The sequence below is a fragment of the Epinephelus lanceolatus genome, chromosome 7 (genome assembly GCF_041903045.1).
Source record: "Epinephelus lanceolatus isolate andai-2023 chromosome 7, ASM4190304v1, whole genome shotgun sequence".
NCBI classification, from domain to species: Eukaryota; Metazoa; Chordata; class Actinopteri; order Perciformes; family Serranidae; genus Epinephelus; species Epinephelus lanceolatus.
This window is the reverse complement of record NC_135740.1, coordinates 47,466,497-47,483,463: the sequence shown is the minus strand read 5'-3', so window position 1 is coordinate 47,483,463 and position 16,967 is coordinate 47,466,497. Positions and strand designations below refer to the sequence as shown.

Below are 16,967 nucleotides of genomic sequence, written 5' to 3'. Positions count from 1 at the left end.
CCAGGAGAGTTCAGACATCTTGTCCATAAGGTACAAACACTTTACTCCTCCACATTGTCTGAAAGCTGCAGCTCGTTGATAGTGTGAAGTTATTGATGTGTTGATCAGGACAAAACAATAATAAAAGAGATGACAGACACATGTTAAGTCCAATGAAAAGTTTGTGGCTAAAGTTCTGTCAACTGTCTTTGGGCCAATCAGCAGAGGACACCTCGAGCCACTTTGACTCAAGCTGAACAAGATCAGAACACCAGATATTTAAGGTGCTTTTCAGACATATATAACTGTGATATTAGACCTGACCCGCACACTGCCATCTTGGGCAGAGTGTGAAACCAGCAGTTAACTAGACTTAACTTGCGTAAGTTACAATAACTTGTGTAGGTAAACTAAGTTAGCTAACATACTGCTGCCTGATAGTTGGAGATTTGAGTCATCAACCTCTCAGGTGACTCGGAGTCCTTCAAATCAATCAGTCGCTTACTTATTTATCTGTTTGTCAGTTAGTGTGCTGTGGACCTCTGGGGACACTTTAGTCCTCAGATTTAGCGACAGAGTGAGCACTCTTCACTCTCATGCAACTCTCCGGTACAGACAGCTGCAGACACAGAGGCAGGATCACGGAGGAGGAAAGACTCTGACATGTAAGTGGTGAATTCACAGCTCACGGATACTTAATACGACACAGTCTTTGATTTTTGTTTGATATCTCGTGTCAGAATTTGTCGTTAGCGCTGTTAGCTTGTTAACTACGTAATGTGATAGTCACTGTCTGAACGTCCTGCTGAACCTTTTAAACTCTGCATGAGATTTATATTGAACAGTCGAATCTGTGTTTGTCTCACAAAGTTAAGCTGTAGTTACTGAATGTGACTCCAGTTCTATGAGTTTGTGCACCTGCTCCTCTCCAACAGTCACAGATGTGGTGTTGGGATCACTGGCAGACGACCTGCTGTGTTTGAACTGGTGTGAGAACTCAAACTATATTCTATGACACGTGTGTGTTAGTGTGATAAACTACAGACAGAACAGCAAATGGATTGAAGCATTTTACTGGTCTCAGCGACCACTGAAGGGCTTTACAACACGAGCCAGCATTCACACACACACACACACACACACACACACACACACACACACATTCATACAGCGATGCCAGAGGAGACCTCACAAGGTGCCACCTGCCTGCTGGAGCATTCAGACAATCTTAGGTTCAGGATGTTGCCCGCAGACATGTAGAGCGCAGGGACTGGGGATCGAACTGTGACGGCTACCTCCTGAACCACAGCCGCCTCAGACTCCTCAGGACGATCAGGACTTGTCCGCTTCGTGACAAAACACTAACACACCAACGTCAGAAGACGTAACATCCGGCGCCAGCAGCTCTGAGACAAGCGAACGTCCCCTCAGGAATGCAGAGAGTGTCTGTTGTGATCTGTCGGGTTCTGGCACAGACTGAAGTTGGCACAGCCGACTGAACAGGAGGAACCTCGGTCTTTCTCTGCACACGCCGCCCCGCCTGGCAGGAAACAGCCTGGCCAACCCTGATGTGTTTTCCTGAGAGGCTTAAAGGGGATGAAACGCCAACACGTCCGGAGTCAGAGAGACGGTTTCCACTAAAATACTGTCAGGCCTTTTATTCCTCATAAAGCTCTGTGTGGACGTCCTCCTCAGAGAGGAGCGGGGAGGAGAGAGGAGGATGAGGAGGGAGGAGGAGGAAGAGCAGGAATGGTCAGGGGTCCGTCCTGTGGTGATCTGGCAGGTGATGAGAGGAGGAGCGCTGCTGATTTATCCTCACAGAGAGAAAACGTCCCGCTGACACCAGGACCTTTTTTTCCACCCCAGCTCTCTTGTTTGCATTTATTCATGTTCAGTCCCTCCATCAGCCTCCACACATTCATATTTAAACCTCAAATATCTGCTCAGACGTTCAGTTTCATGAATATCAGGCCAGTCTTCTTCTGTGATCCTCCTGACAAACTGAAGACCTCACCGTCTTGGCGAAGGTTATTTCTCCAAAATCTAAAACTACATTGTAAAGATTTGTTTAAAATAACCCTCAGCAAACATCTTTGTACTGCCTGCAGTTTGTCTTTGTGTGTTCATGTACACTGTGAGGAGAAGGTGAGGGTGTGGTGGAATATCCAAGGTGAAGGGGGTCAGTCACAGCTGACGGTCGCAGTCCGCTCCTCAGTTAAGCCGAACATTCCCCCTCTGAGGCACGTCATGTTTCAGGAGCTGTAAGTGTCTTTTCTGGGGATTAAACCATCACCTCAGTCACCTTTCACACAGACAACACTGTCACTTCAAAGCTCTCCGTACAGCTCCACAGTTTTACCTCACCACAGTCATTTTCTGCCACAGCTGGCCGCCATCTTTGTTCTTTACCAGGGACAGGATGTGAGAGCGACCACAAACACTGCTGTCTGTCTGTCTGTCTGAGATGAGCTTGGTTCCTGCAGACACTGACACCGTTCTGTAAACTCCCTCTGTGTCCTAGTAGCCTTCACCTCCTCCTCCTCCTCCTCCTCCTCCTCATGTACCTCAGCAGTTGTGTAAAAGTATTGAGGCCTCAGTATCAGTGTGAGCTGCAGGACTCTGCTGACCTGAAAAAAATAACTCCTGTGCTGATCAGACGGCGGCTCGTACGGATGGATGATGGCGGGAACCTGTTTGTATTCTGAGAGTCGGCACTGCACAACTTCTCTGTAAGTGGCAATATGCTGAATGTCACATACCATTTCCTAATGTGTTGAGCTTCGTGCGGCGGCTGCAGCAGGCTAACGTCACACACACACTGTGATCTACGATGAGTCATTACACACTGATCACTGAGCGCTGAGCTCAGGAGCTTCCTGTTTCCTCTCCTGTCAGACGCCGCGCCGCCAGGAAATAAAAATTAATAGATTTTATTTATCCATCTTTTGTCTTCTTTTAGAGATCGTTACCTCCGTCTGTGTGATCCTGAAGGTTATTCTGTTTTCATCACCTGCAAACGACTGCCATCAATAACAGCCTGAGTGAGTGTGTGTGTGTGTGTGTGTGTGTGTGTGTGTGTGCTCTCACCTATGATGTCGAACCACCTCAGCGGGTGCGTCTCCGTCATGATGATGCCCACCATGTGAGTGACAGGCTCTGTTTCCATGACAGCGAAGGTGAAGTGGGGCTCATCAAACGTGATTGGTTCAGCAGAGGGCGGCGGGCGGGCGATCCACTCGACGTCGAGTCTCGACGTGGACGAGCGTGACGGGCTGCCCTGGTCCGTAGCTTTAATCTGGAAATTGACACAGAAATCAAATGACCATGTTAATGAGGGTTTTATTAAAATCAGAAGGACTGTGAGACGATCCGGAGGTCGTGAGGTCACAGTCAGGCTCCGCCCACCTCACAGTTTTGTCACAGTCAGGCTCCGCCCACCTCACAGTTTTAAGTAAATGCTTGTTGATTGTACGGGTGCCCACAGAGCCAAATTTAAAACTATCTGTTGCCTGTGAGAGTGAGGTCTGACACACACACACACACACTTTATTCTACACACAGTCCTGCTGACACTCACTACAGCACCAAATGTGGATTCATCCGCCGCTGAAAATAGTCCCCATCAAAGTCACTATATTGTTTGAGCAGCTGTGAGTCGTTTTAAAGACTTAAATCTTTACTTGACACCAACAGGTCCGGACCTGAGAGTGTGTGACAGCGTGGGGAAGCTGTGACGTACAGACACAGAGGTCTGACACTGTTGATCTTTGTTAGATTTGTTCAGAAAGACGTCAAACAGCAGCTCCTCCTTCAGTCGTCTTTCAAGGTGCTGAACATGGAGACAAACGGACTCTTCATGAACGTCCTGGGAGTCAGAGGAGGAAGAGGAGGAAGAGGAAGAAGAGTTGTCTGATGTCTCTGCAGCTGATGAACCTCTCTGACTTCAACAATGCAGCGTGATGACACAGACTGAGAGCGCTCTTTAGTTTCAGTGCAGGTGTTAGCGAGGCGCCTTTCAGCGGATTACACACGGGTAATTTAGCGTGTTTAGCAGAGCCGGTGGGCTCGGCCTCGACTGTAAGGTCTCCACACCTCCTACAGAGAGACGTCAGTGAAGCACAGCTCCTCACAGAAACTATTGACCTCAGGTCTGCTGCAACACAAACTCATTAACGCCGTCGCTGACAGACAGCACCCAGCGTTTTACCCTCGAGGCCCCGCCCACCTGGGTTTATCACCTCTGGTCTGATAATAACTGACAGTAACGTTCTGGACGCTTACCGTGAGAATACTGTAGTTTCCAGGCCAGAAGTCACCATGTGATGTCACCACGCCCGTCACAGGGTCGATCTCAAACGCCTCATCCTTGTTGTCTTGGAGCTTGTAGGTCACCACGGCGTTGGCGCCCTCATCATCGTCACGAGCGACCATCCTGCAGACTTCCTGTTTACCCGCCTGCCGGCGCTGCTGCGGGAGTTTGACGTGGAAAAGTTTGTCGGTGAACTTTGGTCGGTTGTCGTTGGCGTCCAGCACTCGGATCACGACGGTGGCGGTAGAGCGCAGAAGTGGGGAGCCATTATCTGACACGATGACCTGAGGGTCAGAGGGGTCACATCACAGGGGTCATTATCTCACACACACATCCAAACAATAACAACTGACCTCCCTCTGATGTTCCTCTGTTGACTTCAAGAACTTTCAGATTCTTTGTTTCTCTCCTGAAACATTTAGCTCACACACAAACCTGTCATCCTTTACCTTTAGTTTTAAGAACATTTTGAATTGACGCCTGAAAAAACTATGCAAACATCAAATTTGATCCCCAACTATGTAAAAACCTTTTACGCTAGCTTAGGTAAACAAACAAACAAACAAACAAAGAGTCTTTTCTCTGAATGGGATCTGGGGCCTGTATCAGGAAGCAGGATTAATGTCTTAGCGAGGTAACTTCAGGGTTAACTCTGGGTTTTCGGTCTCACGAAGCCGGTTCAGTTCTTATCGGGGTAGATCACCATGGTAACTTACTCTGAACGGCTATCCTGCTCCGGAGCAGGGTAAGTTCAGGGTTGAATCTGATCCTATAAAAAGCACCACCCACTGGCCAATCAGCTGTTGATGGCTGACAGAAATGCAGCCCAGTCATGACGGGAAGTTTAATTCATTTGATTGATTTTGATTTGAAAGTTTATTTTGAACATTAAAAAAGAAAAGAAAGCAACAACAACAGACAATGAAAAGATTGTTCAAAAAGGAGTGGAAAGAAGTGGAACTTTCATCCCACCCCTTCATAAGAAAGAAACTGATCATTTGCAGACACTTAATAGCACCATTAATTAGTGCCAACATTTTGTTTTGTTGGAGGAAATGATCCCTGTTAAAGATAATGGGCCTAATTGGCAGCTTTGCTGCTGGAAATGTGGAAAGTAGCCTATCATGTCTACACTTCATGGTGTTTGAGGGATTTTCCTTTTTGTTTTTTAAAGAGGGACACTAGCTATATTTTTGTGCAGCTGTTAATTTCTAACACAGCTCAATATCAGGATGATTTTATTCAGACTATCAATTTGGTGTTGATATGATTTAATTGTGGCGTCAGCTTTAAGCTTTATTGTAGCATATATAACGTTATGACAAAGAAGACCAATTTATCAGACGCAATGATGTTAGACGATAATTGTAATACACGCAATTCATCTGCGCAGCATTGATTTCATGGGATTCAAGGGTGTGATCAGTGTCAGATGTACAGGTACAGGTACTGTAGCTACTTGAACCAGTGATGAGTCATTTAACCTACACATCATTTTATTTGCTGCCTTGTTTTGTCTTGATTTTTCCCTCTCTCCTCCTCTATTTCTTCTTTCCTCACCCGTTTCTTTTTCTTCTCTATTATGTGATTTCATTGATGTTTTGACAGGGGAATTTCTTTGATAAGCTTTTAGTGGCTTCTAACCTCTCCGGCACTTTTCTTTTTTAGTCTTGTAAATGTTATACTGTCTGTTTTTAACATTATGTGCAAATAAACTAATCTAAACTAAAACTAAACATTATTCATCCCGTTATGTGTTGCCACGCATGTCTCCTCCTCCTGCAGCTGCCACGGTGTTGGCCTTTTCTCTAATGTTGCTTTTCTCCTCCTCATATTTTAGTAGAATTAATCTCTGAGCCTCACGAGAAACACTTTTTTCCCCTCACATACGGCGCTCTGTGAGGACACTCAGTGACGCTGCGCTTCTCTCATGATTGTGATTGGTCCGCTGCGTGTGCGTTCACGGCTCTTGATAAAGCAACCCTGGGTTGAGTTACCGAGTTGATATCCAGCGTCGTGATACCGATTATCCTGATTGCCATTGTTAGGGTTAGTCAACCCAGGATAGGTCTGGCTAACCCAGGAAAGGTTGATCTCGCTTCGTGATACAGGCTGTGTGGTGTGAACACAGATCTGATGAGTCAGAGTCATGTGTGTCTGACGCTTTAATGAACAGCTGTAACTCACACTGATGTGTATGTGTGTGTGTGTGTGTGTGTGTGTGTGTGTGTGTGCGTGTAGAACAGATCCTGTGATGGATTTATTGACTCTCTGAACAACACCAGCGTTTGTTTCTCACCTCGACACTGTGCTCTGGTTTATCCTCCCGATCCAACGCTGAGAGAGTGCTGATGACACCTGCACACACACACACACACACAGAATCAATGCCGTTAGTGAGTGTGAGTCCTGAGAAGTGAGAGCACTAATCACACCTAAACAAACACAGACAGTGACAAGTGTTAGTGTGTCTGAACACAGACACAGTAAACACACACACACACACACTCTGGTTTATAGACGTTGTCACTGCTGCTGGTGTTGGTATAGTTGGTTTATTTTACCCAGATTTTGAATTTCAAGGTGTTTTTAATCCTTTCTGTCATCTTCCAGTCGATTAAATCAAAACAACAACAGTAACAATGAAAGTACAACTCCAAACTATTTATTTAAAAAAGAAAAAAGAGATGTGATTGAAAGCTCTGGAAGAATCCACTTAATGGACCTTCAGTTCAGATTTTGTCCTGTCAGAGCAGCGAACACTGTTACAGCCAGTATCACAAAAACTGTCCCCATGGGCTGCACGTACACACAACACAATAAAGCGTCCACACACTGTGTATGACTTAGACTGGCTGAAATCTCTGCTAGCTGCTAGGCTAATTTATACAATGTAAAATGCCATAGGCTTGTGCTAATAATGTTAGCATGTTGTATTTGTGGGGGAAATGTGTCCAGCAACAGCAAAGGCTCCACATACAGCATCACTTCCTGCCCTCAGGGATCAATACAAGTATTTATGATTCATCATCATCGTCATCATCATCATCATCAGACAGGCGGCAGTTTGGTGAATCTGCGCTTCTGTCTGTGTGTTTCTGATATCAGATATAAAGTATGTGGTTCAGCAGGTTATTCAGACATGTTTGGCTTCAGTGTAGCTGTTTGTGTGTCTGTAGCTGTTTGTGTCTGTAGCTGTTGGTGTGTCTGCAGCTGTTTGTGTGTCTGTAGCTGTTTGTGTGTCTGTAACTGTTTGTGTGTCTGTAGCTGTTTGTGTCTGTAGCTGTTTGTGTGTCTGTAGCTGTTTGTGTGTCTGTAGCTATTTGTGTGTCTGTAGCTGTTTGTGTGTCTGCAGCTGTTTGTGTCTGTAGCTGTTTGTGTGTCTGTAGCTGTTTGTGTGTCTGCAGCTGTTTGTGTCTGTAGCTGTTTGTGTGTCTGTAGCTGTTTGTGTGTCTGCAGCTGTTTGTGACTGTAGCTGTTTGTGTCTGTAGCTGTTTGTGTGTCTGTAGCTATTTGTGTGTCTGCAGCTGTTTGTGTGTCTGTAGCTGTTTGTGTGTCTGTAGCTATTTGTGTGTCTGCAGCTGTTTGTGTGTCTGTAGCTGTTTGTGTGTCTGTAGCTATTTGTGTGTCTGTAGCTGTTTGTGTGTCTGTAGCTGTTTGTGTGTCTGTAGCTATTTGTGTGTCTGTAGCTGTTTGTGTCTGTAGCTGTTTGTGTGTCTGCAGCTGTTTGTGTGTCTGTAGCTGTTTGTGTGTCTGTAGCTGTTTGTGACTGTAGCTGTTTGTGTCTGTAGCTGTTTGTGTGTCTGCAGCTGTTTGTGTGTCTGTAGCTGTTTGTGTGTCTGTAGCTGTTTGTGTGTCTGCAGCTGTTTGTGTGTCTGTAGCTATTTGTGTGTCTGTAGCTGTTTGTGTGTCTGCAGCTGTTTGTGTCTGTAGCTGTTTGTGTGTCTGTAGCTGTTTGTGTGTCTGCAGCTGTTTGTGTGTCTGCAGCTGTTTGTGTCTGTAGCTGTTTGTGTGTCTGTAGCTGTTTGTGTGTCTGCAGCTGTTTGTGACTGTAGCTGTTTGTGTCTGTAGCTGTTTGTGTGTCTGTAGCTATTTGTGTGTCTGCAGCTGTTTGTGTGTCTGTAGCTGTTTGTGTGTCTGTAGCTGTTTGTGTGTCTGTAGCTATTTGTGTGTCTGCAGCTGTTTGTGTGTCTGTAGCTGTTTGTGTGTCTGCAGCTGTTTGTGTGTCTGTAGCTGTTTGTGACTGTAGCTGTTTGTGTCTGTAGCTGTTTGTGTGTCTGCAGCTGTTTGTGTGTCTGTAGCTGTTTGTGACTGTAGCTGTTTGTGTCTGTAGCTGTTTGTGTGTCTGCAGCTGTTTGTGTGTCTGTAGCTGTTTGTGTGTCTGCAGCTGTTTGTGTCTGTAGCTGTTTGTGTGTCTGCAGCTGTTTGTGTGTCTGTAGCTGTTTGTGTGTCTGTAGCTGTTTGTGTCTGTAGCTGTTTGTGTGTCTGCAGCTGTTTGTGTGTCTGTAGCTATTTGTGTGTCTGCAGCTGTTTGTGTGTCTGTAGCTGTTTGTGTGTCTGTAGCTGTTTGTGACTGTAGCTGTTTGTGTCTGTAGCTGTTTGTGTGTCTGCAGCTGTTTGTGTGTCTGTAGCTGTTTGTGTGTCTGCAGCTGTTTGTGTCTGTAGCTGTTTGTGTGTCTGCAGCTGTTTGTGTGTCTGTAGCTGTTTGTGTGTCTGTAGCTGTTTGTGTCTGTAGCTGTTTGTGTGTCTGCAGCTGTTTGTGTGTCTGTAGCTATTTGTGTGTCTGTAGCTGTTTGTGTGTCTGTAGCTGTTTGTGTCTGTAGCTGTTTGTGTGTCTGTAGCTGTTTGTGTGTCTGCAGCTGTTTGTGTGTCTGTAGCTGTTCGTGTGTCTGCAGCTGTTTGTGTGTCTGTAGCTGTTTGTGTGTCTGTAGCTGTTTGTGTCTGTAGCTGTTTGTGTGTCTGTAGCTGTTTGTGTGTCTGCAGCTGTTTGTGTCTGTAGCTGTTTGTGTGTCTGTAGCTGTTTGTGTCTGTAGCTGTTTGTGTGTCTGCAGCTGTTTGTGTGTCTGCAGCTGTTTGTGTGTCTGTAGCTGTTTGTGTCTGTAGCTGTTTGTGTGTCTGTAGCTGTTTGTGTGTCTGCAGCTGTTTGTGTCTGTAGCTGTTTGTGTGTCTGTAGCTGTTTGTGTCTGTAGCTGTTTGTGTGTCTGCAGCTGTTTGTGTCTGTAGCTGTTTGTGTGTCTGTAGCTGTTTGTGTGTCTGCAGCTGTTTGTGTCTGTAGCTGTTTGTGTGTCTGTAGCTGTTTGTGTCTGTAGCTGTTTGTGTGTCTGCAGCTGTTTGTGTGTCTGTAGCTGTTTGTGTGTCTGCAGCTGTTTGTGTGTCTGTAGCTGTTTGTGTGTCTGCAGCTGTTTGTGTCTGTAGCTGTTTGTGTCTGTAGCTGTTTGTGTGTCTGCAGCTGTTTGTGACTGTAGCTGTTTGTGTGTCTGCAGCTGTTTGTGTCTGTAGCTGTTTGTGTGTCTGTAGCTGTTTGTGTCCGTAGCTGTTTGTGTGTCTGCAGCTGTTTGTGTCTGTAGCTGTTTGTGTGTCTGTAGCTGTTTGTGTCTGTAGCTGTTTGTGTGTCTGCAGCTGTTTGTGTGTCAAGTGAAATCAGAAGTTGTGTTGAAAAACAGTTTGTCAGGAACCTTCAGACCGCCGTCGTTCTCACCTGAGCACACCTGCTCAGACTCTGACTAATTGTTGGGTTTGAAAAGTTTGAAAAAAAGTCACAGGAAGCAGCAACATGTTGGAGAACATGAGGTATGAACGGGTTCTGTTTGAGGAGAACTGACTGAGGCTGCGACTGTGGAGCTGAGGCGTATTAAGTGCTCTCTGAGAAATAAAGGTGCTGACTGGAACCATATTGGGTTCTCCGGCTTGTTGCCAAGGAAGAACCCTTTTCCACCAAATTAGCTCTGGTTCTTGAACTGGTTCTGTTCAGGAGTCTTGGTACCTTGGTGCTATCCAAAGAACCAGCTTATATTTCCACCAGTTTTGATCAGAACAATCATCAACATCAGTGCTGCATGGTGGCAGATCACACTGATTATCTAAGAACATTATTATTATTTGTTTTTACCCAAACAAAAACAACCATGGGCCACACGTTTATTCTAACTTCACTTCTCTGTAGTCTCTTTCTGAGCCGTAGAACACAACACGCCAACTGATCACTGCTGTCATCACTGCTGTCGTCACTGCTGTCGTCACTTCAGGTGAAGAAAAACCTGATTTTATTTGGTTCCACTTGAGAACCATCGTTTAAAGTTCTGAACCAGTTTTTTTTTTCATTTTCTTTTGTGGAAAAACTGAACGGTTCAACATTAGGTCCAGGAACCAACAGAACTGGCTCCATGTTGGTTGATGAGGGGTAAGGAAACTCTTCTTGGTTCCTGGTAGAGAACCTGTTCATAAATCAACCTGACTAAACCAAACAAGACTTGAAACTTGACTTGGACTTTTACACCAAAGACTCAAGACTTCAAGACAGAAGATTAAAAGTATGCTTCTAAAAATGTGACACAAATCTGTTCATTTCCTGCAAGTTGACTCTTAATTCCCACAATCCACTTTGTTTGAACCAACCTGACGTCATCCAACCAACCTGACGTCATCCAACCAACCTGACATCATCCAACCTACCTGACATCATCCCACCAACCTGACGTCATCCAACCTACCTGACATCATCCCACCAACCTGACATCATCCGACCAACCTGACATCATCCCACCAACCTGACATCATCCAACCAACCTGACATCATCCCACCAACCTGACATCATCCAACCTACCTGACATCATCCAACCTACCTGACGTCATCCAACCTACCTGACATCATCCCACCAACCTGACATCATCCCACCAACCTGACATCATCCCACCAACCTGACGTCATCCAACCAACCTGACATCATCCAACCAACCTGACATCATCCCACCAACCTGACGTCACCCAACCTACCTGACGTCATCCAACCTACCTGACGTCATCCAACCTACCTGACATCATCCAACCTACCTGACGTCATCCAACCAACCTGACGTCATCCCACCAACCTGACATCATCCAACCTACCTGACGTCATCCCACCAACCTGACATCATCCCACCTACCTGACGTCATCCCACCTACCTGACATCACCCAACCAACCTGACATCATCCCACCAACCTGACGTCATCCAACCTACCTGACATCACCCAACCTACCTGACATCATCCAACCAACCTGACATCATCCCACCAACCTGACATCATCCAACCTACCTGACGTCATCCCACCAACCTGACATCATCCCACCAACCTGACATCATCCAACCAACCTGACATCATCCCACCAACCTGACGTCATCCCACCTACCTGACATCACCCAACCAACCTGACATCATCCCACCAACCTGACGTCATCCAACCTACCTGACATCACCCAACCTACCTGACATCATCCCACCAACCTGACGTCATCCAACCTACCTGACATCATCCAACCTACCTGACATCATCCCACCAACCTGACGTCATCCAACCTACCTGACATCATCCAACCTACCTGACATCATCCAACCTACCTGACATCACCCAACCTACCTGACATCATCCCACCAACCTGACATCATCCCACCTACCTGACGTCATCCAACCAACCTGACATCATCCCACCAACCTGACGTCATCCCACCTACCTGACATCACCCAACCAACCTGACATCATCCCACCAACCTGACGTCATCCAACCTACCTGACATCACCCAACCTACCTGACATCATCCCACCAACCTGACGTCATCCAACCTACCTGACATCATCCAACCTACCTGACATCATCCCACCAACCTGACGTCATCCAACCTACCTGACATCATCCAACCTACCTGACATCATCCAACCTACCTGACATCACCCAACCTACCTGACATCATCCCACCAACCTGACATCATCCCACCAACCTGACATCATCCAACCTACCTGACATCATCCAACCAACCTGACATCATCCAACCTACCTGACATCACCCAACCTACCTGACATCATCCCACCAACCTGACATCATCCCACCAACCTGACATCATCCAACCTACCTGACATCATCCAACCAACCTGACATCATCCAACCTACCTGACATCACCCAACCTACCTGACATCATCCCACCAACCTGACATCATCCCACCAACCTGACATCATCCAACCTACCTGACATCATCCAACCTACCTGACATCATCCCACCAACCTGACATCATCCAACCTACCTGACATCATCCAACCTACCTGACGTCATCCAACCTACCTGACATCATCCCACCAACCTGACATCATCCCACCAACCTGACATCATCCCACCAACCTGACGTCATCCAACCAACCTGACATCATCCAACCAACCTGACATCATCCCACCAACCTGACGTCATCCAACCTACCTGACGTCATCCAACCTACCTGACGTCATCCAACCAACCTGACGTCATCCAACCTACCTGACATCATCCAACCTACCTGACGTCATCCAACCAACCTGACGTCATCCCACCAACCTGACATCATCCAACCTACCTGACGTCATCCCACCAACCTGACATCATCCCACCTACCTGACGTCATCCCACCTACCTGACATCACCCAACCAACCTGACATCATCCCACCAACCTGACGTCATCCAACCTACCTGACATCACCCAACCTACCTGACATCATCCAACCAACCTGACATCATCCCACCAACCTGACATCATCCAACCTACCTGACGTCATCCCACCAACCTGACATCATCCCACCTACCTGACGTCATCCAACCAACCTGACATCATCCCACCAACCTGACGTCATCCCACCTACCTGACATCACCCAACCAACCTGACATCATCCCACCAACCTGACATCATCCAACCTACCTGACATCACCCAACCTACCTGACATCATCCCACCAACCTGACGTCATCCAACCTACCTGACATCATCCAACCTACCTGACATCATCCCACCAACCTGACGTCATCCAACCTACCTGACATCATCCAACCTACCTGACATCATCCAACCTACCTGACATCACCCAACCTACCTGACATCATCCCACCAACCTGACATCATCCCACCAACCTGACATCATCCAACCTACCTGACATCATCCAACCAACCTGACATCATCCCACCAACCTGACATCATCCCACCAACCTGACATCATCCAACCTACCTGACATCATCCAACCAACCTGACATCATCCCACCAACCTGACATCATCCCACCAACCTGACATCATCCCACCAACCTGACATCATCCAACCTACCTGACATCATCCCACCAACCTGACATCATCCAACCTACCTGACATCATCCCACCAACCTGACATCATCCAACCTACCTGACATCATCCAACCTACCTGACATCATCCAACCTACCTGACATCATCCAACCTACCTGACATCATCCCACCAACCTGACATCATCCAACCTACCTGACATCATCCCACCAACCTGACATCATCCAACCTACCTGACATCATCCCACCAACCTGACATCACCCAACCAACCTGACATCATCCAACCTACCTGACATCATCCCACCAACCTGACATCATCCAACCTACCTGACATCATCCAACCTACCTGACATCATCCCACCAACCTGACATCATCCCACCAACCTGACATCATCCCACCAACCTGACATCATCCAACCTACCTGACATCATCCCACCAACCTGACATCATCCAACCAACCTGACATCATCCCACCAACCTGACATCATCCAACCTACCTGACGTCATCCCACCAACCTGACATCATCCCACCTACCTGACGTCATCCAACCAACCTGACATCATCCCACCAACCTGACGTCATCCCACCAACCTGACATCATCCCACCAACCTGACATCATCCCACCAACCTGACATCATCCAACCAACCTGACATCATCCCACCAACCTGACATCATCCAACCTACCTGACATCACCCAACCAACCTGACATCATCCCACCAACCTGACATCATCCCACCAACCTGACATCATCCAACCTACCTGACATCATCCAACCTACCTGACATCATCCCACCAACCTGACATCATCCCACCAACCTGACATCATCCCACCAACCTGACATCATCCAACCTACCTGACATCATCCCACCAACCTGACATCATCCAACCAACCTGACATCATCCCACCAACCTGACATCATCCAACCTACCTGACATCACCCAACCAACCTGACATCATCCCACCAACCTGACGTCATCCAACCTACCTGACATCACCCAACCTACCTGACATCATCCCACCAACCTGACGTCATCCAACCTACCTGACATCATCCAACCTACCTGACATCATCCCACCAACCTGACGTCATCCAACCTACCTGACATCATCCAACCTACCTGACATCATCCAACCTACCTGACATCACCCAACCTACCTGACATCATCCCACCAACCTGACATCATCCCACCAACCTGACATCATCCAACCTACCTGACATCATCCAACCAACCTGACATCATCCCACCAACCTGACATCATCCCACCAACCTGACATCATCCCACCAACCTGACATCATCCAACCTACCTGACATCATCCAACCAACCTGACATCATCCCACCAACCTGACATCATCCCACCAACCTGACATCATCCCACCAACCTGACATCATCCAACCTACCTGACATCATCCCAACAACCTGACATCATCCAACCTACCTGACATCATCGCACCAACCTGACATCATCCAACCTACCTGACATCATCCAACCTACCTGACATCATCCAACCTACCTGACATCATCCCACCAACCTGACATCATCCAACCTACCTGACATCATCCCACCAACCTGACATCATCCAACCTACCTGACATCATCCCACCAACCTGACATCACCCAACCAACCTGACATCATCCAACCTACCTGACATCATCCCACCTACCTGACATCATCCAACCTACCTGACATCATCCAACCTACCTGACATCATCCCACCAACCTGACATCATCCCACCAACCTGACATCATCCCACCAACCTGACATCATCCAACCTACCTGACATCATCCCACCAACCTGACATCATCCAACCTACCTGACATCATCCCACCAACCTGACATCATCCAACCTACCTGACATCATCCCACCAACCTGACGTCATCCAACCTACCTGACATCATCCAACCTACCTGACATCATCCCACCAACCTGACGTCATCCAACCTACCTGACATCACCCAACCTACCTGCAGGACCGAACCATGGAGAACCAGCATTATGTTAATGAGCAACAAAAACTGATCCCAAAGATCATTTTGTTCACATATGAAAACTACTCAGTGCAAAATGTTTGACACTTCCAGATGGAAACGCAACAACTTCCACCAAATTTCTATTCTGCGATTATTGCTGTTAAATTGAGTTTACATATAGTGAAGAGCGAACTGTGACTTGTTTAGGACTCTAAACTTGGGACCTGACCTGGGCCTTCAGAGCAAAGACTTGAGACTTAACAGCGATTTGAATACAATGATGGTGAGGGTCAGGATCTCTAAACAGTCCTTGACGAACCCTTCTTCCTGAGAGTGTACTGAGAACATGGTCTGATGTGCAACAGTCAGTGTTGAAGAAGAAGTGGAGGATATTACATTTTGAGGGTAAGATGCCCTGCTGACAGTCGGCCGTCGCTGACAGACGGTTTAACTGATGCGTGTCTGACTGTAACACAGTGACATGTGTGTGCGGCTGACGGCCAGGTGAGCACAGGTGTGAAAACACTGCAGGTACATTTGTCTCCTCTCACTGATTAAACACACAGATCACCTCTGAGTCTGCAGACAACGAGCCGCTGAACGTTCATACCACAAAAGCAACAAGAGTCTTAATTAATATCTGAGCAGCAGCCGCAACACACCTGAGCCTCACCTGCCTGCTTCCTCTTAAAGCGATAGCGCACCCAAAAATCACTGAGCGCGCTAACGTTACAGCTCAGCCGAGGAGGACACAGTAAACATTAATGTTTACGTGTCACAATGTGACGTCCAGGAGTGTGTTAGTTCAGATTTCTGTTTGCACATCAGCACATATTTAATCAGATAATGCCTCATTTGCATATTTAAACATAACATTTCAGAAATGTTCAGCCCAGTGTTGTGTTTCCCTCAGTGCCCATAAATTCCATCATAAAGCCAGATGCCAGCAGGAAACACTTATTTTTCCCGAGCAGTGACACAGAGGGACAAATTCTCCAGAAAGTATTTCAGCTTCTTCTTGACAACATGTTTTCTCTGTTGCCGTCAGGGCATCGTTACATTTTACCTGCTTGACTGTTGGAATGGAATTTCTTTTGCTGATGATACAACTTTGATTGGATTTATAGCTTCCTTTATTCCACTGAACCCCTCGGCACATTTTTATTTTTATTAATGACTCGTCTTTATAAAGTGAAGGTGTCTGCAAGGCCGACGTGTTCATACTCATGCAGAGGACGTGTGTGGACAATATTTACAGAACATGGACTCTGGTTATTATGTGGACGTGGACGGCACTCAGGATCAGTCAGAGCCTACAGAGAAAGGTTGTGCTGCTGGATGAATCAGACAGACGTGTGTTTCTGAATAAAACACTGAAGGGAGA

The 16,967-nt window shown here is 46.9% G+C and overlaps 1 protein-coding gene across 1 annotated transcript in view; it reads right to left on the bottom strand.

Annotated features, from left to right (window-relative positions):
• The window catches only part of fat2 (FAT atypical cadherin 2), a 125,372-nt gene that overhangs the window by 79,769 nt on the left and 28,636 nt on the right, over window positions 1-16,967 (bottom strand). The window contains exons 4-6 of the mRNA XM_033619522.2: window positions 6,588-6,646; window positions 4,261-4,572; window positions 3,067-3,274 (exon numbers count right to left, since the gene is read on the bottom strand). Coding sequence (XP_033475413.2) covers window positions 3,067-3,274; window positions 4,261-4,572; window positions 6,588-6,646 — 579 coding nt within the window. The remainder of the gene's footprint in view (window positions 1-3,066; window positions 3,275-4,260; window positions 4,573-6,587; window positions 6,647-16,967) is intronic.